Source organism: Felis catus, chromosome B3 (genome assembly GCF_018350175.1).
Source record: "Felis catus isolate Fca126 chromosome B3, F.catus_Fca126_mat1.0, whole genome shotgun sequence".
In the NCBI taxonomy this organism is placed as follows: Eukaryota; Metazoa; Chordata; class Mammalia; order Carnivora; family Felidae; genus Felis; species Felis catus.
In genome coordinates this window covers 5,296,542-5,320,046 of record NC_058373.1, presented here as the reverse complement: position 1 = coordinate 5,320,046, position 23,505 = coordinate 5,296,542, and the positions used below count along the sequence as shown (strand labels likewise).

Here is a 23,505-nt window from a genome sequence, read left to right as displayed (position 1 = left end):
GGGGGGGGCCCGTTCTGTGTGGGGGTCCGGTTCTGTGTGGGGGGCCTGTTCTGTGGGGGGGGGCCCAGTTCTGTGTGAGGGGCCTGTTCTGTGGGGGGGGGCCCGGTTCTGTGTGAGGGGCCTGTTCTGTGGGGGGGGGGGCCGGTTCTGTGTGAGGGGCCTGTTGTGTGTGGGGGGGGGCCGGTTCTGTGTGAGGGGCCTGTTGTGTGTGGGGGGGGCCGGTTCTGTGGGGGGGGCCTGTTCTGTCAGGGGGACCTGTTCTGTGGGGGGGGCCCAGTTCTGTGTGGGGGCCCGGCTCTGTGTGAGAGCCATCTCATGTACCTCATGCTAGACAACCACAGGTTAAAAATATAATCACGCTTTGTTTTCAAACGTAAGCAGTTAAAATACGCGCTATGTCTAAAATAATTTTTGTACCCTCATAGTCTGTGCTGGTTTCTTGATCAGGCTGCCACATTGTCGTCTCCTTGGGTTTTGCCAAGTCCTCTGATGTGCTAGGACCATCCTGTGTGTCAGAGGCGTCAAGGTCCTTTAATATACTGCAAATTAAAAAATATAAAACCAACCATAATACAGACTTAGACCAAATGCATAATTCTTTCTGTGATGTTTTTCCACCACTGGCTGGACAATATGGGACAGAACACAGAAACATGTTTTTTGTCTCTTCCATTCTAGAACTTCTTTGGCTGGCTTTCAAAGTCTCCCATCTTCTGGCCCCAAGAGACCTTTCACCTCTACCTCCAAAGGTGTCCTTTCAGTAACCCCAGGTGGCATCACATGGCATCGCTCCCACTCCTCACAGAAGCCCGGCGTCGTCTGCCTGAAGGATTCTGCCTCGCTCTCCTCTCAATTTGGGAAACCCACTATCTAATCTCTTCCGACCCAAATCACACTTTCTTCTAGGCCCGGTCCAAGTCTTACTCTTCTGCTTCCTCTAGCACGTAGTTATTAACATTCCTCTCTTCTGAGGTTCCAAAGCATTTTTCCAGATTCTCTTGCTAGGCCAGCATGGCTAATACATTTATCTGTACGTAAGATTGACTCATGTAGATTATACGAAAATTATCAACACATACAAACGTGGTCAGTCTGACTAGGTACAAGAAATACCTGAAACAAAATAAATGCACACTAAATGGTGTTAGACAGGGTACCATGGAAATACAGTGCCTTCTGGAACGTGAGAAGGCTTTGCCAAGGAGGGAGACTTGAGGAAACCTTGAATGGTGGGTAAGGGAAAGGTGACGGACCATGAGGGGAGACAATAAAGACAATTCTCTTTACTTGATATTCAGGAATCACTATACGTACCTAAAGCAGGATTTTAGAATGCAATCTTCTAAATAAATCAAACAATGAGGAATAACTATGCTTTACATAGTCTTAAAAAATGATAATATAGGGGGCGCCTGGGTGGCTCAGTCGGTTGAGCGTCTGACTTCGGCTCAGGTCATGATCTCACGGTTCGTGAGTTCGAGCCCCGTGTCGGGCTCTGTGCTGACAGCTCAGAGCCTGGAGCCTGCTTCGGATTCTGTGTCTCCTTCTCTCTCTGCCCCTCCCCAACTTGTGCTCTGTCTCTCTATGTCTCTCAATCTCAATAACTGGAGACAGAGCTCAAGAGGTGACATGGGATCTGAAGGCAGAAGTCTGGGGGCCAGCTAAGGAGGTTTAGACACACAGGAGATACAAAACATGTTTCTCGTTTGGTTATTCACTATCCGACCGTTCCACCTTGGAAGTTAACTCAGAAGTCACAAGCAGTGTTTTAAAACAAGATAAAATACAAAAGAAAATTTATGTGTGTACTGCCCATGGTGAGAGTACTGTCTGTGAACATTCTGTTTTGGTTTTAAAATATATACAAATATATATTTGAGGTTGCAATGGAAAATACAGAGAGAGAATCTACACTGGGAATTACCTTGGAAATAAACATTTTCTAACTGCGAACAACCTATAACCATGGTATGACAACTCAAAAGATCATGTGGCCATTAAAAAGAATAAAGATAAAGACTACGTAGAAACATGGAAAATGTTTTTAAAATAACGTTAAGAGCAAAGCAGCAGAATAAAACATTATAGTTACATGTTGATTACAACAATGCAAAAATCACACACACATGCAGAGAAGGATCAGAACTCAACATGGGTAAAGAGAATGTCTGGTCTGAGGGAACCGTAGCACTGCAAGTGTCCCGTTAAACAGGCTGCAGTGTCATCTGGGCCACACACACTTTTTTAATGAATAGAGGAAAGAAAGGCAGGCGTTCAACGGGGAGCGGTCTGGCCCGGGGAACAGCCTTACACTGGATCTCTGTCCATCTGCCATTAAATGTACCATCCCAGGCAACGCCTGCTCCTCCCCGGGCCTTGGCTGCTTCACTGTTCTAGGAGAATCTGGTTTAGAATCTACGCTCCATATGAACTTTCGCTCAGTTCCTCTACTTCCTATAGCTCTGTCTGAATTTCTATGGGAAGGGCGAAGAGGACAGGGCAGCTCTTACAGTTTCTTAGTTTCGTCATCAAACAGTAATGACACTGTGACCTTTCCCATCTCTTCAAACATCCCAACCCACCTGTGAAAACACAACCCCAGAGAAAGAGGTTATGCAGGCAAACACCTCCTTGTTGATGAAGGTGAGATCCTAGACGGACCTGCTCTCATTAAAATATTGATTAACAGCACAGTCACTCAACTGGACTGTGGTCCGGATTGGGTGGGAGACAGAGGCAATGTGGACTATTAGTTTTTTAAGCTATTGATGGGCTATATGTACCATCTTTTTCCCACACTACCAACTAACCACAACCATGTCACCGATTTACTAGAATTCAGAGAATGACAAATACAATGGCCAATTCTATACTGCAAGACCAAAAAAAAAAAAAAAAAAAAAAAAGGAAAAGAAAAAGAAAAAAAGGGCATATTATTTACTAAGTCACTTTCCAAATGAGTTCATTTTATGTCATTTCAGGTCTAAGAGTTTGGAAATATAGTATTTTTAGGAATATATTCCACCTGTAAAAATCAACTCAATAAAACTGTTCGGAGGTCCCGTGTTATTAAGAGTAATGGAAGTTTACAGCTTTAGAATGCCATCAATTAAATAAAATGTATAAAGAGGGATTTTCTGACGCTTTCATTGAGATATAAACTGTGCAGAAGCAGGATATAAATCTATACAGATGCTACCAAGCTAAAGAGAATTGTTTCAGACATCCCAGAAATAAACAATGTTTATGAACTAGCTGTTTTACCTGAGACATTTTAAAGCGGAAGAAGAGGCAGAGGTGACTTCTTCTGGAGAAGGAGGAATGAAATCTGCATCGTAATCCTCTTTGTTGAGCTCAACACACGGAGACTTCTCAACTGGATGTAATTCCGTTGCTTCCGAGATCTTCTTTTTGCTACTCTCTAAAGTAAAACCGGGGACACGGGTTACTTTCATCACTCCGGGGACGTCACTCGAGTGAGCACTCCGGGCAGTCACACCAGGCGAGGGCACCCTCCTTCCACACCTGGGCGCGGGCGGGGGGGGGGGGGTGCTTCTTCCTGAAGAATTACTGAGTCAACCGGGTTAAGTCCAATGAACGTGGGAATGAGGCTAAAGATCTGCTTAAGGATTTCCACGTCTGTCTCCAGGTAAATTACAGATCCCAACTGAGCGTTGGCACTTCCGTTTTGCTCTTTCGCTCTTATTTAAGAGGGAAGTAGAACAAATCAGTATGATAAGTGCACAAACGCGGTTGACTGTACCGCCAAGGCATCCTAGTCACTTGCGTCCTGCCAGATTCAGTGTTTCTCCCTCTCTCTCTTGACTGTGTGGGATAATGATGCCACATGGTTGCTTTCTAATTCACCTTTTACCCAATTTTCTCTCCATGAACAGCAACGCATTTGATTAGACTTTAGTTTTGCTTGCTGTCGATCATTTCTCCGTCCCCTCTCGGCCGCTAGTAACCTTGATGGGATTCAGGTATCTAAAAGTGTTGGTCTCGTATTTATACCTATTTTGTATGTTGGGTACTTCCACATATGGCTAATCTTAGCTGGTAGGTTCTGGACACCTAATAATTATGACGGCTACACAGAAAATGATTTGAATGTGTAAAACTTCAATAGCATAATTAGATCATATTCTACATTAATTTTAGATGGGAGCAAGCCATAAAGGAATTATAACAGAAAGGCTTAGTTCCACATCCCAATTCTACCAACTAGCCAGGAGACCATTAAGAAACCATTTAACCTCTATGGACTTTATTTTCTTCACAAGTAAAATTATAGAGCTATTTTTCGTGTTTATATAATAATATTATCAGAATAAAATCTTTTCTGTAGGTCCTGCCTCAAGACGTGGCCAACACATTGTTCAGTAAGTTCCTCCAAAGGGCCTAAGGAAAACAACTGTATCTCCTTGCTGTAGTTCCCAACGCCTGGCTTTGAATAAATTAATACAATCAACATACTAAAATGAGATAAAATATAATTTTTACCTCTTTCTTTTCCCAAGTGAGTTTTTACAGGGTGACCATCCTGAGCATCTCCACCTAGAAGCTCTTCGGGAATAGGGTCATCGTCAATGCAAATCACGTCGTTACTTAACCATTCCGAGTAGTTGTTCTGTTCCTTAGTCACACATGCTTGCTCACTTGCAGAGGAGGATGGAGTCACATCAGCCTTTATTGTATTTGCTTGAGATCGCTGTGCTTGAAAAAAGTTTCTCTTGCTCTTTTTCGATTTCTGAGCAGTGCTTACTCTTACAACGTGACTTTTGCACGGTGTAACAAATGCTTCTGAATTTCCGGAAATATCAAAGTCATCCATATCATCCCAATCATCGACAGTAACAAAAGAATCTGATGAAGAACTAAATTCTAATTTCTTGAAAGTAGCATTACTGGATTTCTTTACAACCGATGTGTTCCGGGTATTACAAAAAACTCCCCGTGGAACCTGCAGCAAATCTGGCAATGACGGTTTTGAAACAGCTCTCCTGGTTTGCTGTCCTGCTGGAGCATTTTTAAAGTCATTGACCCTTGTCTGCTGACTTGTGATATGAGGTGAAGGTTCACTAAAGGAAAAGGTCGCAGTAACATTAACGCTTTTATCACTTAACACAGGTGCTTTTGCTACTGATACACTAGTGACAGATACATCGTTGGCTGAAGATATTTTCTTTTTAAAAGTGAAACCTCTGAAAAAGAATTGGAAAACTGAATTAGACTGACGAGTTTTAACAAACACACCAACTATACAAAACTCTAAAATCTGTTCCTGATTTATACAGCAACTCACCTTAACTATATCACAAGTGATCAAAGAACCTGTTCCCTCTCTGGTTTTTAAATGTGTAAGGTAACTTAAATTTTATTTTGTATGAGCTGATCTTTCTTTTTTTTTTAAAGTTTATATTATTTATTTTGAGAGAGAGAGAGAGAGAGAGCGAGCGAGCACGGAAGGGGCAGAGACAGGGAGAGAGAGCCAGAATCGCAAGCAGGTTCCACACCGTCAGTGCAGAGCCTAATGCCAGGCTTGAACTCATGAATTGTGACTTCATGACCTGAGCTGAAATTAAGAGTCAGACGCTTAACCAACTGAGACATCCGGGCGCCGCAGTATGCTCTGATCTTTCTAATGCAGAAGCTAATGGTTCAGTTTTGAGAGTGTCGGGGCCATTCCCACTACTTTATTTCTCAGGCTGGCCATCCTCAGCCAGCAGCACCTCCAGTGGGAGGGGACAGCATCAAAGAAACGGAGAAGAAACTCGTATGTGGCAACTTGTTGCCATTCTGATACAAGTTTTATGGGGAAAAGAGGCAAAACCCAGAGAGGCTCCACTGAAATCTGAAAAACAAGTAAAAGAGACAGGTATCCTGGGCGTCTGTGAGGTTTAGTGACATGAAGGTCAATGGTAACTTTAAAGCCAGTGCCCAGAACAGTGTCTAGTCTTGGTACAGGCACAGCTGAGAAATTAAGTATCACTACAAGCAGTTTGGAGTCTAGCTTAGAGGAGAGAACAGAACTGGAGAGCTGTCATTTCCATATAAACTGTTCTTGGAATGGATATAAAATTATATTAAAATATTAAAAATACCTGTTTGCCCAAATTTATAGGATTCACTATTCATTCATCCCACAAATATTCACTGAGCAAGCATTATGCACCAGGAACAAGGCAAAGTCACTGAACAATTTAGCACCTGGTGCTGCTAAAACATGTTCTACCATTAATTTGCAAAGTAGGAGAGTCACTGGCCCTCTCAGCTTCATTTCCTGATGTGCAGTGAAAGGGTCGAAAGGGAAGAGATCTCATCTGTATGATACTGTGGGTCAGTGTCTGTATGACGGCCAAAATACTTACGAAGATTTCGGTTTTGCAAGACTTAATCCGTTATTAAGTTTTCTGGCTGAGTGGCGTTCCAGTTGCTCCTGTAGATTATTCTGGGGAATAGCAGCCATGATCCTAAACAGTGAGGAAAAGAACTATCAGCAGAGTTATGTACATCACGTTAATCATAGTATTCCTTGGGGGTGGGGGTGGAGCACTGTCTCAACTGTTCCCAGATTAATTAGGGTTCTTTGGGTCAATAAATTGTTTTGACATTTTTTACGAATGGTGAAATTTTAAATATATAATCTTTAGAGAACTCAGTGACTCATTAAAAAGGAATAACATCAGAATCGTAGGGGTCTCAGAAGATGAAGAGAGAGAAAAAGGGGTAGAAAATTTATGCGAGCAAATCACAGCGGAAAACTTTCCTAACCTGAGGAAAGATACAGACATCAAAATCCAGGAAGCACAGAGAACTCCCATTAGATTCGACAAAAACTGACCATCAACAGGCATATCATATAGTCAAATTCACAAACACTCAGGCAAGGAAAGAATCATGAAAGCGGCAAGGGAAAAAAAGTCCTTAACCTACAAGGGAAGACAGACCAGGTTCGCAGCAGACCTATCCACAGAAACTTGGCAGGCCAGAAAGGTGGGGCAGGATATATTCAATGTGCTGAATCACAAAAATATGCAGCCAAGAATTCTTTATCCAGCAAGGCTGTCATTCAAAATAGAAGGAGAGATAAAAAAGTTACCCAAACAAAAATGAAAGGAGTTCATGACCACTAAACCAGCCCTGCAAGAAATTTTAAGGGGGGACTTTCTGAGGGGAGAAAAGACAAAACAAACAAACAAACAAACAAACAAACAAACAAACAAAACAAAACAACAATAAAAACCCCAAAGACCAAAAGCAACAAAGACTTGAAAGGACCAGAGAACACCACCAGAAACTCCAACTCTACAGGCAACATAATGGCAATACATTCATATCTTTCAGTACTCTAAACATCAATGGTCTAAATGCTCCAATCAAAAGACACAACGTAATAGAATGGATAAGAAAACAAGATCCATCTATATGCTGTTTAAAAGAGACCCATTTTAGACTTAAAGACACCTTCAGATTGAAAGTAAGGGGATGGAGAACCATCTATCACGCTAATGGTCACCAAAAGAAAGCCAGAGTAGCGATACTTAGACAATCTAGACTTCAAAATAAAGACTGTAACATGAGATGAAGAAGGGCATTATATCATAATTAAGGGGTCTATCCACCAAGGAGACCTAACAATTGTAAACATTTATGCTCCAAATATATAAATCAATTAATCACAAACATAAAAAAAACCTCATTGATAATAACACCATAATAGTAGGGGATTTCAACACCTGACTTACAGCAATGGACAGATGATCTAAACAGAAAATTAACAAGGAAACAATGGCTTTGAATGACACACTGGGCTGGATGGACTTAACAGATATATTCAGAACATTTCATCCTAAAGCAGTAGAATACACATTCTTCTTGAGTGCACATGGAACATTCTCCAGAATAGATCACATACTGGGACCCAAATCAGCCCTCAACAAGTACAAAAAGATCGAGATCATACCGTGCATATTTTCAGACCATAATGTTATGAAACTTGAAATCAACCACAAGAAAAAATTTGGAAAGATAACAAATACCTGGAGACTAAAGACCATCCTACAAAAGAATGAATGGACTAATCAAGAAGTTAAAGAGGAAATTAAAAAGTACATGGAAGCCAATGAAAATGATAACACCACAGACCCAAACCTCTGGGACGCAGCCAAGGCGGTCAGAAGAGGGAAGTATATAGCAATCCAGGCCTTCCTAAACAAGGAAGAAAGGTCTCAGATACACAACCTAACCTTACACCTTAAAGAGCTGGAAAAAAAACAGCAAATAAAACCCAAACCAGCAGAAGACAGTAAAAAATAAAGATTATAGCAGAAATCAATACTATTGAAACCAAAAAACCAATAGAACATATCAATGAAACCAGGAGCTGGTTCCTTGAAAGAATTAACAAAATTGATAAACCCCTAGCCAGTTTGATCAAAAAGAAAAAGGAAAGGACCCAAATAAATAAAATGAAGAATGAAAGAGGAGAGATCACAACCTACACTGCAGAAATACAAACAATAATAATAGAATATTGTGAGCAATTATATGCCAATAAAATGGGTAATCTGGAAGAAATGGACAAATTCCTAGAAGCATATAAATTACCAAAACTGAAACAAGAAGAAATAGGAAATTTGAACAGAACCATAACCATCAAAGAAATCGAACTAGTAACCAAAAACCTCCCCAAAAACAAGAGTCCAGGGCTGGACGGCTTTCCAGAGGAATTGTACCAAATGTTTAAAGAAGAGTTAACACCTATTCTCTTGAAGCTGTTCCAAAAAATAGAAATGGAAGGAAAACTTCCAAACTCATTCTATGAAGCCAGCATTACCCTTGATACCAAAACCAGACAGAGACCCTAATAAAAACGAGAACCATGGAGCAATTTCCCTGATGAACATGGATGCAAAAATCCTCAACAAGATATTAGCCAACCGTCTCCAACAATACATTAAAAAAAGTATTCACCACAACCAAGTGGGATTTATACCTGGGATTCAGGGCTGGTTCAATTTCCGCAAAACAATCAATGTGATTCAACACATCAATAAAAGAAAGGATAAGAACCACATGATTCTCTCAATAGATGCAGAGAAAGCATTTGACAAAATACAGCATCCTTTCTTGATAAAAACCCTCAAGAAAGCAGGGAGAGAAGGATCATACCTCAAGATCATAAAAGCCATATATGAAAGACCCAGTGCTAATATCATCCTCAAGGGGTAAAAACAGAGAGCTTTCCCCCTAAGGTCAGGAACAACACAGGGATGCCCACTGTCACCACTGTTATTCAACACAGTATTGGAAGTCTGAGCCTCAGCAATCAGACAACACAGAGGAATAAAAGGCATCCAAACTGGCCAGGAAGAAGTCAAACTTTCACTCTTCGCAGATGACATGATACTGTACATGGAAAACCCAAGAGATTCCACCAAAAAACTTCTAGAGTTGATCCATGAATTCAGCAAAGTCGCAGGATATAAAATCAACGCACAGAAATTGGTTGCATTTCTGTATACCAACAATGAAGCAGCAGAAAGAGAAATCAAGGACTTGATCCCATTGACAATTGAACCAAAAACCATAAAATACCTAGGAATAAACCTAACCAAAGAGGTGAAAAATCCATACAATGAAAACTATAGAAAGCTTATGAAAGAAATTGAAGACACACACAAAAAAAGGAAAAATATTCCATGCTCATAGATTGGAAAAACAAACACTGTTAAAATGTCCATACTACCCAAAGCAATCTACATATTCAATGCAATCCCTATCAAATAACACCAGCATTCTTCACAGAGCTAGAACAAACAATCATAAAATTTGTATGGAACCAGAAAAGACCCCAAATAGCCAAAGCAATCTTGAAAAGGAAAACCAAAGCTGGAGGCATCACAATCCCGGACTTCAAGCTGTATTACAAAGCTGTAATCATCAAGACAGTATGGTACCGGCACAAAAACAGACACTCAGATCAATGGACCAGAACAGAGAACCCAGAAATGGACCCACAAACATATGGCCAACTAATCTTTGACAAAGCAGGAAAGGATAGCCAATGTAATAAAGACAGCCTCTTCAGCAAGTGGTGCTGGGAAAACTGGACAGCGACATGCAGAAGAATGAACCTGGACCACTTTCTTACACCATACACAAAATAAACTCAAAATGGATGAAAGACCTAAACGTAAGACAGGAGGCCATCAAAATCCTCGAGGAGAAAGCAGGCAAAAACCTCTTTGATCTTGGCCACAGCAACTTCTTACTCAACATGTCTCCGGAGGCAAGGGAAACAAAAGCAAAAATGAACTACTGGGACCTCATCAAAATAAAAAGCTTCTGCACAGCGAAGGAAACAATCAGCAAAACTAAAAGGCAACCTACAGAATGGGAGAAGATATTTGCAAATGACATATCAGATAAAGGATAGTATACAAAATCTATAAAGAACTTACCAGGGGCGCCTGGGTGGCTCAGTCAGTTAAGCGTCAAATTTTGGCTCAGGTCATGATCTCCCTGTTTGTGAGTTTAATCCCCATGTCAGGCTCTGTGCAGACAGCTCAGAGCCTGGAGCCTGCTTCAATTCTGTGTCTCTCCCTCTCTTTCTCTGCTTCTCCTCCCCCCTCTCAAAAATAAACGTTAAAAAAATTTTTCAAAGAACTTATCAAACTCAACACCCAAAAAACAAATAATCCGGTGAAGAAATGGGCAAAAGACATGAATAGACACTTCTCCAAAGAAGACATGCAGATGGCCAACCGACACATGAAAAAATGCTCCACATGACTCATCATCAGGGGAATACAAATCAAAACCACAATGAGATACCACCTCACACCTGTCAGAATGGCTCACATGAACAACTCAGGCAACAATAGACGTTGGAGAGGATGCGGAGAAAGAGGATCCCTTTTGTACTGCTGGTGGGAATGCAAACTGGTGCAGCCACTCTGCAAAACTGTATGGAGATCCCTCAAAAAATTAAATGTCCCTGACAGATGAATGGATAAAGATGTGGTGTATATATGTATGTATACACACACACACACACACACACACACACACACACACACACACACATATGTATATATACACAATGGAGTATTACTTGGCAATCAAAAAGAATGAAATCTTGCCATATGCAACTACATGGATGGAACTGGAGGGTATTATGGTAAGCAAAATTAGTCAGGGAAAGACAAATATCATATGACTTCGCTCATATGAGGACTTTAAGATACAAAACAGATGAACATAAGAGAAGGGAAACAAAAAGAATATAAAAACAGGGAGGGGGACAAAACAGAAGAGACTCAAATATAGAGAACAAACTGAGGGGGTGCTTGAGGGGTTGTGGGAGAGGGGATGGGCTAAATGGGGAAGGGGCATTAGGGAATCTACTCCTGAAATCATTGTTGCACTATATGCTAACTAACTTGGATATAAATTAAAAAATCAATTAATTAATGTAAAAAAACCAGGATCAATGAAATAGAAAAAAGAATATAATAGAAAGTCATTAAACCAAAATATCCTACTTTGAGAGGAGTGATAAAACGTCCTCAGAGACTTAATGAAAGATATTGGAAATATGAAGTTGGATATTCAGTTATAAAAAAAAGAACTAATTGTTTTAAAAAATAAAGTAGTTGCTACAAAGCCGTCAGTGGATGAGCTGAGTAGCATGTTAATTAGCTGGATCAGGCCTAGGAAATCTGTAGTCCTGTTACATAATGGTCAGAAGACACAGCAAAGAGGAGGAAGTGGATAGGAGAGATTATGCAAGGATGTCACAGTGTAAATTTGGTCTCATAAGAATGACATGAGGAATTAAACAGATGGAATGTACTTGAAGACAAAATAAATAAATAAAATGTATAATCTTTAACTCACTGAAGGCTTAGTTAAATAGCAAAATGACCTGGATTCCCCCAATACTAAAATAAGCACAAAAGACATCAGAGAAGAGATTATTTGGAAACGATCTGGAGGAAAACCGGACCTGGCTTGGGCCTGCGGAGCAAGCAGAAGCTGCCCGGGGAGGGCGGTGTGAGAAACTGAAGAAGGCACCCTGAAAACCCAAAGAACAGATGAACGCAGTTCTCGGCCCGAGGGGAAAATCGGGAAAAGAAGAAAGGGATCACCAACGAGAACGACAGTTTGCCAGCAAGAGGCCAGACTTCCATCATTATCAAGTCTGAGCCTGAAAGAGTACTTTACCAAGCAGATTTACATCCCTCGTGTGACAAGCGTGAAATCGCTGAACTACAGCACAGGGTAACGCACGGCCTCAGCGACCCGAAAATTCCTGGGGCTGAAGGAAGACGGGAGAGCTGAAATCTAGGCTTAAAAATTCTCATTCCAGGGCACCTGGGTGGCTCAGCCAGTTAAGCATCCAGCTCTTGATTTTGGTTCAGGTCATGATCTAACGGTTCACGAGTTCAAGCCCTGCATCCGGCTCTGAGCTGACAGTCCGAAGACTGCTTGGGATTCTCTCTCTGCCTCTTCCCCCAAATAAATAAACATTAAAAGAAAAGTCTCACTCGAGCTGATAGTTACAATCCCTCTCCCATTCCATCTTTATCAGAAACTTACTTTTATTTAATGCCATGTAACTGAGGAGGAAGGGTTAACAACACTAGATGATACTCATGGAAATATGATGCTCTGCATAAATCACAATCCACTCACTGATCATTAAAATAAACTATGTTTGACAACTGTTTCACTTGATTTTTTTTAAGTTTATTTATTTTAGTAATCTCTACATCCAATGTGGGGCTCAAAACTCATGACCTCAAGAGCAACACGACTCCTCTGACTGAACCAGCCACCCCTGTTTTACCTTATTTTCATTTTTTCAAAAAATGTTTATTGATCTTTGAGAGAGACAGAGAGGAGAGCACACATGCACGCAAGTGAGCATGCACGCAAGTGAGCGGGGGAGGAACAGAGGGAGGGAGAATCACAAGCAGGCTCCATGCTCAGCGTGGAGCCTGACTCAGGGCTTGATCTCACGAACCTGAGATCATGACCTGAACCAAAATCAAGAGTCGGATGCTTAACTGACTGAGACACAGGTGCCCCTAAAATGATGTATTTTAATCCTGTCGTCCCTCCTTTTTCATTATCTTGAATATTTCTATCAAGAGAAGCCTTCTCGAATCTACTATTTTGTTACCTAGTATACTACAGTTCATGTGGGAAAGACAGGATGTTAGATTCTTACCTTTATTAATTTTCAAAATAATGACTTGATTTTCTAACAACCTTCAATTATGCTCAATTATCTTTCATTATTATTATGAACTCATAGGTTAAACATATTTAGTGTATTTTATTTTTTTTTAAGTTTATCTTTTGAGATAGAGAGGGCACACATACTCACACACAAATGGGGGAGGGGCAGAGAGAGAGGGTGAGACAGAATCCCAAGCAGGCTCTACACGGCCAGCACACAGCCTGACTCGAACTCACAAACCATGAGATCATGACCTGAACCAAAACCAAGAATCAGATGTTTAACTGACTGTGCCACCCAGGTGCTCCCACTTTAGGCATATTTTAGTCCAATACAGTTATCGTCCTTATTGATTCTCCAATTGTTTCATGTTTGGCCAGCGGGAGCCTCTTTAGTCTTTTTGACGTAACCTTGATAGTCCTTGCTAAAGTAGTCCTAAAATAGTCTTTGCGAGCTCCCTCACTATCTGGAATGAAAAGATATCCCAGGCTAATCTTCTGCATTGTTTGTTTCAGACTTAGAATCAGCCATTTCCCCAAAGGGCCCTGATTTCTTTTTTCGTGGTGTATATATATATTTTTTTTAGTTTATTTGAGAGACAGAGATAGTGCCAGACAGAGAATCCAAAGCAGGCTCTGCACTGTCAGGGCGAGCCCAATGCGGGGCTTGAACTTGTGTAACTGTGAAATCATGAACTGAAACAAAGAGTCAGACGCTTAACTGACTGGGTCACCCAGGCACCCCTCGTAGAGAATATGTTAAGACCACAGTCTCTGTGTGTCCAAAAGCACCTTCCCGTTTCATTACCTTCTTTTTTTTTTTTAAATGTAAGTTCTATGCCCAATGTGGGGCTCAAACTCATGACCCCAAGATCAAGAGTCACATGCTCCTCTGACTGAGCCAGCCAGGCATCCTGGCACCTCCCCATTTTGCATCTAGTTTAAAAGGCTTAGTATTTTGTTTAAATATGCTCTCTCCAAGGTCCGTCCAACATGGAAGTCTTTCACAGTCTAAATGAGAAAGACTGAAGTCACACTACTGCCTCTCAGAATTTCAACCTCAGCAGCTGATGTGGGGGGCAGAGGCACACAGACCTCCAGCCTTAAGACACTAAGAACAAAATGGTCCATAGTATCATTACTTAACCTTGTCCCATATTTCTTCTAAGCTTTCATAGTTTCTATCGCATCCTTTTATGAATTTTCCATGTCTTACTTATTTTTGGATCAAAACCAGCCATGGTATTCTTTTTTTTTTTTAATTTTTTTTAATGTTTTTATTTATTTTTGAGTCAGAGAGAGGCAGAGCATGAGCAGGGGAGGGGCAGAGAGAGTGGGAGACACAGAATCTGAAGCAGGCTCCAGGCCCTGAGCTGTCAGCACAGAGCCCAATGTGGGACTCGAATTCACGGACCGTGAGATCATGACCCAAGCTGAAGTCGGACGCTCAACCGACTGAGCCCCCCAGGTGGTATACCAGCCATGGTATTCTAATAGAGATTTCTAACATTACTCCGCAGCATGATGATATGTGTATATAGCCATCTCGATAGTAAAAATTTTGATGAAATATTTCATAACTGTAGTGATAACATTATGGATTTATAGTTGGCATGCAGGCAGCCTTAACCCTGGGCTATTCTCTACTTCTAGTTTTTTTTTAATGTTTTATTATTTATTTCTTTTGAGAGAGAGCGTGCACGTGTGTGCATGCAAGTACAAGCCGAGGAGGGGCAGAAAAAGAATCCCGAGCAGTAAGAGAGAATCCCGTGATGTAAGCACAGAGCTGGATGCGGGGCTCAATCCCACGAACCTAAGCCAAAATCAAGAGTCGGACACTCAACTGACTAAGCCACCCAGGGGCCCCTACTTTTAAGCTACATGACTCTGGTTATTGCTACAGGGTAGCAACCTTTAGCGAAAGACATACTCCAAAGCATGGTAGCAAGTACGCAATTTTCTACTCCAAATCCTTCAGCGAGAACACTTTGAAGACATTGGTGAACGCTGAGAAGCAAAAAGGGGTCTCCTTTGTATACTCCATTAAAACATCGTTAAGTTGTCCGACACACACAAAATTATTTATCAACAACAGCAAGTATCGGTGGTATGAAATTAAAGGAGGAGAATAAACTGAAACTAGAGACCAGTGAAAGGCTCTACAATACTGAAGGAGAGGAACAAAGCAATGAGCCCAGAAAACTTTAAAGTAAATCTCTGAATAAGACCCATCTCAGGAATCACAAGTATAATTTGGAAAATGATCACAATTTTCTCTTACTTAAGGGGGGGAAGTTATCCTTAAGCCATTGCAAAAAACAAAACACTAATTCAACAGTGCAAAAAAATTTACCAAATGAAACATAATAAACCAGAAGACCATATCCATGCACAGACAGAATAAATAAATCAGTGAAAAGAAGGAAGAGGATGATAACAATCCAGTGCTGGAATACAAAACATACACCCAGCAAATGAGAGTTAAAGTCTTTTGAATTAAAAGAAACCAATGGCAAAGAATAAAGGATTAAAAGAGTCCCATCTGAACAGTGTCTTGAATAAACAATAATAGTTTAGGCCAGAAACTGAAAGGGCCTTTATTTAACAAACAGGTCATGATACTAAGAAGTAGTCTAAGGACATTAAACTGCAAGGAAAATTTTTATTTAAAAGATTTTATTATTATCGTTTTTTAAGTACGCTTTACCTCCAATGTGGAGCTCAAACTCATGACCCCAAGATCAAGAGCTGCACATTCTACTGACTGAGCCAGCCAGGCGCCTCCACAAGGAAAATTTTTTTAAAAAAATTCTACAAGTGGCTTAGAAAAAAAGTATCACATTTGTAGTAATAAACAGAATTACTTCTGACTATTTGAGGGACACAGCATTTATAAGATCCTCAGCATACAAGACCCAAGCAACTTTCATTCACATGTGACAAGAGAAATACCTTTTTGGAGTTTGAACATTGTAAGATTGAAGCCTTACCTTCAACACTGGCTGTTAAGAAACGTACAAATAGCAACACTGATTTTAAAAACAAAAGCTTAGGTAGACGGAAGCGGGCAGCAGATTCTGCGCCCCGGCCTCACCAGGAAGCTAGTAACATCTCTGCGGATTTGAAGCAGAATTTCCTAAGAACACGTAAGGGATGGAGAAGAGAAAACTGACAATGGCCTTTAAGGCCCTGACATCACCTGCCAAGCTGCTATCTTTGGACGGTCGTGGACTTACGCTAACATCTGGAACAACAAAAGCCTTTGCGTGGCCCTGGACAGTCTGCTGCGCGGGAGGCTAATGAAGTCGATTTCGGAGGGACCCCTCCACCTGCGCTATCAAAAGTACATGCGGATCTCACCTACACGGTTCGCTACACTCACAGCTCCAACAGAGACGCCTGAACTCTCTCCCCACCCTTGAAATTGCACTGGAACTGCTAGTGGCCACGAACTTCCTCGGTTGTTAAATAAAAGAAATTATAATAAACTGTTAACTTTTTTCAGCATTTAAAAACCAACCAAAACAAAGATGTAAGAAGTTAGTGGAAGGAGCACATGATCTGAGTTAACCAGGTCCGTCAGACAACGTCCTAGTAACACTAGCAGGAAAAGCATTGTTATTGCGACACAAAGTTATTACAACAAAAGGTTAAAAAGAGACTGCAGGAAAACAGCAAGACACAGGACAAAGGAAGCGAAGTTCTCTTTCTTTCTTTTTTTTAAAGGCAGAATTCCTCTTCTTTCAAATAAATGAGACTATTGCTCATTTTGGGATCAAAATAGACTATTGCTATTTTGGGATCTACCAAAATCCGTACTACCTTTTCTCTAGGTCAAGTCTTTCTTTTACTCTTTTTGTTGTCTTGAGATGGCTATTTCAGGACCGGGGGACAGACTGCCAAAAAGACCGCTCTTAAGAAATTCAGCGCCAACTAACATTCAGGTATGTCTTGCACTGCTTCCTGTCTTCCGCTAGAAGTGGAGGTTTCGGGGGTGAGCTCCATGTGGTTACTTACTGTTCAAAGGCTAAGCCACCTTCTAGGGCAAGAGCAGGAGCCAATCATAACCTTATGAACCTCAAGGTCACCTCAATGGGGCACCAGTGGAAAGTAACACCTCTCTCCTGTAATCAAATCAAACATCAAGCAAACACAATTTCTAGACAGAGAGAGACTTTTGACTAGGATCTTATAAAAGTGGGTTTTCTTCCATTTATTGCCATACATAGTTTCTTCTGGGAAGAGGCATAGCTCTGTATGACTTACCTAAGAAAAGCAGAGCTGTCAAAACTTGTAATCCCACTGTATCCCACAAGAAGGAAAATTTATTAATTACTGGGTATCAGGTGGTTGCTGGGTCCATTTGCCCAAAGATCTTCTGTATCACTGTTTTTATTACACGGGTTTTTAATGGCCTCTCTTTTTAAAATCAATAGTAAAAATGTATTTAAAGTAACGATACATCATTGTAACAGTTTAATCAATAAAAATCAGTGTGATCAGGGGCACCTGGGTGGCTCAGTCAGGTAAGCACCTGACTTTGGCTCAGATCATCATCTCGCGTTTTTTTTTTTTTTTTTAATTTTTTTTTTCAACGTTTATTTATTTTTCAGAGAGAGAGAGACAGAGCACGAACGGGGGAGGGGCAGAGAGAGAGGGAGACACAGAATCGGAAACAGGCTCCAGGCTCTGAGCCATCAGCCCAGAGCCCGACGCGGGGCTCAAACTCACGGACCGCGAGATCGTGACCTGGCTGAAGTCGGACGCTTAACCGACTGCGCCACCCAGGCGCCCCCATCATCTCGCGGTTTTGAGTTTGAGCCCCACATTGGGCTCCCTGCTGTCAGCACACAGCCTGCTTCAGGTCCCCTATCTCCCTCTCTCTCTGCCCCTCTCCTGCGTGCGAGCACACATGCCCACTCTCTCTCTCTCAAAAATAAACAGAAAAAAAATTTTTTTTCAATCAGTATGATCAGATCAACAGATTTTAAAAATACATTTCTATTGGGGTAAAACATACATGCAGTAAAGTGCACTGATCTTAAACATCTCAATATGGTTTTACTTATATATTTGCCTATAAAAGCAACACTCAAATCACAGTACAGAACATTTCTAGCACAATATGCTTTCTTGTTCCTTCTCCCAGTTAATATATGCCAGATGTAACCACTATCTGACCGTATCACAAATGATTAGTTTTGCCTAATTCATATATAGAGAATCATACAGTATGTACTATTAGTACATTTTTGAAAAGCCATCTGATAAAACTCAAACCACTTCTGAGACATTAAAACACAGAATTAAAGTTAAAATCAAAGGGGACCTGGGTGGCTCAGTCAGTTAAGCGTCCAACTCGATCTCAGCTCAGGTCTTGATCTCAGGATTGTGAGTTCAAGCTGCACATTGGGCTCTGTGCTGGGCATAAAGCCCACTTAAAAAAAAAAAAAAAAGACAAAAGACAAAAGACAAAAAAAAAAAAAGAAGTTAAAATTGACACCCACTGTATTATCTTGTATTTTACAACAGGGGTGAATCCATGAAAAAATAGGGGCAAAAAACAAGGCTGTTCTCCTATTTTCACTCTCATAGTGGACATTTTTGCCAATGCAAAATTATTCAAAAAGGAAATACTAGAAAAGAATAGATGAAAATATCATTACATGCAGACAATATGATTATATACCAACACAATCCAAAGAAAATCAGTCATAACAATAGATAATTAAAACTTCAGCAAAATGGTTAAATAAAAGATAAATATAAATCCACAGAAGTCAGATGCATTCTCATGTAGTGGTAATAACTAACCGGAAAATACAATTTTTAAAAAAGCATTCAGTTAACAATAGCAATGAGAAGTATTAAACTACCAATTAACCTAGCAAAAGACATATATCTTCGTGATATAAAGAAAATGACCAAATATTACTGGGAGAAAAAAAGAAAAATTTAGAAAAATAGAGAAATATTTCATGTTCTTCAATGAAAAGGTTTAAACATCATTAGGATAACAATTTTTCATAAATTAATTCGTGAGTTTAACAAAATTCCAATTAAAACACCACAGAATACTTCACAAAACTCAACAAAAATGCTTCTAAAGTTCATTTGACAAAAGCACAAGACAACAATATTAAGTAACACTGGGGTTGTAACTAGCATTAGAAAAACAATCATATTAAATGTAACAGTCATTTAAATGTCATGGTACTCGTCTTTAAAAAAGAAAAATAAGGGTGCCTGGGTGGCTTAGTTGGTTAAGTGTCCAACTCTTCGTTTTGGCTCAGGTGATCTCAGGGTTCATGGGATCAAGCCCCAGGTTGGGCTCTGCGCTGAGGGTGTGGAGCCTGCTTGAGATTCTCTCTCCCCCTCTCTCTCTGTCCCTCCCCCACATGCTCTCCTTCACTCCCCCCTCTTCTCAAAATAAACTTAAAAAAAAAAAAAAGAAATACAGGAAAATCTAGTCTCTAAAACATGTTTAATGTGTGATGAAAGAAACACAACAAAATAGGGAAAGTACTCAGTATTTAACAAGTGTTACTGGGATGTTCAGTAAGCAATAGACTCCAGATCTGGAGCTGGCAAACTATGACTCACGGGCCAAATCTGGCCTGCAGCCGGTTTTTGTAAAAAACATTTTAGTGAAACACAACCATGCTTATTTGTTCCCATACTACCTATGGCTGCTTTAGCACCACAGCTGGGTAGTTATCACAAAAGACTATCTAGTCTGCAAAGCCTAAAATATTTGCTACCTGGCCCTTTATAAAAAAAAGTTTGAGAGTTGCTCTAGATTATTGTTGAGTAAAAAAAGGACTTATTAAATACATCAAATCTCTGATAAGAAGTTAAAAAAATTATCAGGCCAAAATCTAAATGAAAGCGAGCAATCAGAGAGCTACGGAAAGCCCTGAAATTGCTTTTATCCTAAGACGGATGTCTAATTCCGAGAATCGAGATATCAGTTTTGACAGCCTTGGAGTGAAAAGATGGACAAAGTCCGAGTTAAGGCCTAACCAGGGTGGGAAATGTTCTGCTATAAAACCAGCACCCCAAAGGGGTAAAGTAAAATTAAATTTCATTTCTATCGCTGGTATCTGTAAGTGAAGGAAAGTCACCAGTTGTTGAAGGACTGAGAGGGAGAGACCCTGAACCCACAAGCCCGAGAATATTTTCAAATCAATTTTTACACCTGAATAATTTTTTAAAACTTTGAGTCATGAATTTACAGTAAAGCAATCCTAATGCCAAAGCATCCTAAAGCAAAGCAGAAACAAACGCAAAAATGTCTCCGGAAGAATGTACCTTTACCTTAGGCCTTAAGTAATTCCCACAAATAATTTTTCAAGTCAATATGTAGCAAACACAGACAAAAAACAGCCAAGCACACAAGGAAACGAGGCACCAGGAAGAAGAATTAGTTGTACTAAGAAAGCCAAACAGTATTGGGCATAAAAGTATATGAAGCAATTAAACTTAGTGTTTAGAAAAATCAAAGACAAGCTTGGAATTATCTGCAGTAACCAGAAAACTATAAAAATGACCTTGCCAAGAGAGCTTCTAAAAGTGAAAAGTGCAATAACCAAGAAGAAGAATTCAGTGAATGGATTTACCAGCACGTTACACACAACTGAAGAGGTACTTAGAAAACGGGACGGAAAATCAGAAGAACGTGTCCAGGATCTGTCTCCAGGGATTTCTCACATTCCTACATGGTCCAAGTCTTTTGAGCAAAGGACATGTTAAGTCTTTGGCAGCTAGAGACGGCATATCCCTCCAGAGAGATCTAGAGTCGTATCTCCCCAGCGACATCCCACAGTAACAAAGACAAAGCCCTCTCCTTCCTCTCCCTGGAGACACTCCCTTACATTTCAGGGTAATAAACCTTGAGGCACCTTCCCCATGCCATCCGGGAGAGATGCGCCCACATCCTAGGGTAAGGAGCAATCTCTCTGGAGGGAGGATGTGCAGGTGTGCCAGCAACCCTTAAATGCTCAGAGTCTCTAAGTTTTGGTGTTCCTTTTGCTGGGATGCGCTGGACTGTATGCACCAGTATCATCTAGCCCCTATCACCTCACCTTGTGGGATTTAGGGCGCGGGGAACTGATGTGAGATATCACAGGCTGTTGTTGCTGTAATAAACCATCTGTGTCTCCGGTCTTGTGTTCTGTCAGTACATACATAAATGCGAATGTATGTGTGTATAAAAAAAACCGTAGCAGGCTAGCTTGCTAATTTAAAAGTAGGGCAAAATCTGAGATCCCTCATAGTAAGTTGTCGACTTAACAAATGCATACACACAGAGAGAGAAAGAAAACAGGTGGATGCGGGCCTGGGTGGCTCAGTCGGTTGAGCATCCGACTCTTGATTTCGGCTCAGGTGATGACCTCACACTTTGTCGGACTCTGTGCCGACAGGGCAAGGCCTGCTTGGGATTCTCTCTCCCCTCTCTCTGCCCCTCCATCACTCACTTTCTCTCTCAAAAATAAACAAACAAACATAAAGAAAAAAGAGGTGGAAAATACGAGAAGTAAGAAGACATGGAGGGTACGGTAAGAAAGTATTACAGAAATCTAGACAGAAATCTAGTTCCAGGAAGAGAGGAGAAACCGGGTCAGAATTAATACCTGAAAAGATAACAGCTGGGGTGTTTCCATAATGAAAGACGAATCTTCAGATTCAAGAAAGCAAACAAATTCTGAGCAGGATAGATAAAAAGAAATCCACACCGAAATACATCATTGTGCAACATTTGGATAGAAAATTGATTTCTCTTCAAAAATGAAAATCAGAAGATGGCAGAATGTTATTTTCAACGTGCTGATAGAAAATAACCTAAAACTCTTTTCCCAGCAAAAACGTCCTTCAAAAATTGAGACTGAATTGTATACTTTAAAAGGATGAATCTTGTGATATATGAATTACATCTCAATAAAGCTGTTGCTTTTAAAACTGCCTGTAACAAAAGCAACAGATAGTAAGTGTTGGTGAGGATGCAGAGAAACTGGAATCTTCATACGCTGTTGTTGAGAATATAAAATGGTGCAGCTGTGTTGGAAAAGTCTGGCAGTACTTTAAAAGATTAAACACAGAGTAACCAGCCATTTCACTCCTCGACATATACTCAAAAGAACTGAAAATACATATTCAATACTGATAAATGCTACAATAATGACGAACTTTGAAATACTAGCCGAGTGAAAGAAGCCAGACACAAAGAACCACACATGGTACGATTCCATGTATATGAAATGTCCGAAATAAGCAAATCTGTATAAAGAAATTGGATTAGTAACTACCTGGGGGGAGGAGGGAGAGGGTGGTGGTGAGCAGATTGGGGGGTGACAGCAAGGGGTGTGGAGGTCCTCTTTGGGCTGATGGCAATGTTCTAAAATCAACCGTGACAATGGCTGCACAAATCTAGGAATATAATAAGAGCCACTGAGTTGTACTCTTTAAATGGGTGAATTTCGGACTATGTGAATTACAAGTCAAACTTGTTATTAAAAAAAAATCAAGATGAAATAAAAACATTTTCAAATAATCAAAACCAAGTCTGCCACCAGTGAGTCTCATTAAATGAGATTCTGAAGGATGTATTTAATATTTAAGGTAGTTGAAAAGTGAGCCTAGATGTAAGTTCTCAGATGATGGCTGGACTGAAAGAATCAAGGAGGTGGTGAAATATGTGGCTAAATCTAAACAAACTTTCACTGCACAAAGCAACAGGGCTAAAAAACCAAAGAGTTACAATACCCGAAGGTAATGACACATAAGTGAGGTAAAGAGATTTAATATGCTCCAAGGCCTCTGTGTTATGAGGGGTGGGAGGTGCTGATTAATTGCCGACTTGAGAGGACAGATACGCACGCTGTGCTTTCTAGGTAACCACTGAAGTATAAAAACAGAGCATGCACCTTAAAATCTAGAAGGGAAAAATGAAATGATTTAAAAAAAACTCACTTAAAAGGAAGCTATTAAAAAGGAAAGAAAGGGAAAAAAATAATACAAAGTACAAAAGAAGGTAGTAGTAGACTTAAGTCAAAATATCTGTTGATTACAATAAATATAAACTGAACAATTACTTTGGCTAAAAAGTTTATCAATCTGAACTTAAAAAATGAGATCTAACTACTGTATTTGCTGTTTGTTAGAAACATGTCCAAAACACTGGGTTGTATAGAGAGGTTAAAAGTAAAAAGATAAGGAGCATCTGGGTGGCTCAATCGATTGAGGGTCCAACTTCGG

The 23,505-nt window shown here is 40.4% G+C and overlaps 1 protein-coding gene across 5 annotated transcripts in view; it reads right to left on the bottom strand.

The window, feature by feature from the left end:
- The window catches only part of BLM (BLM RecQ like helicase), an 89,384-nt gene that overhangs the window by 53,524 nt on the left and 12,355 nt on the right, over window positions 1–23,505 (bottom strand). For 3 of the 5 annotated variants that reach the window (XM_045058760.1, XM_019831839.3, XM_023254891.2), the window contains exons 2-5: window positions 6,372–6,473; window positions 4,504–5,204; window positions 3,265–3,421; window positions 418–539 (exon numbers count right to left, since the gene is read on the bottom strand). In XM_045058760.1, the coding sequence (XP_044914695.1) occupies window positions 418–539; window positions 3,265–3,421; window positions 4,504–5,204; window positions 6,372–6,469 (1,078 nt within the window). In that variant the 5' untranslated portion in view covers window positions 6,470–6,473. Of the gene's footprint in view, window positions 1–417; window positions 543–3,264; window positions 3,422–4,503; window positions 5,205–6,371; window positions 6,474–17,268; window positions 17,807–23,505 lie in introns of those variants that run through there. The other 2 variants (XM_019831837.3, XM_019831840.2) reach the window with 2 other exon arrangements.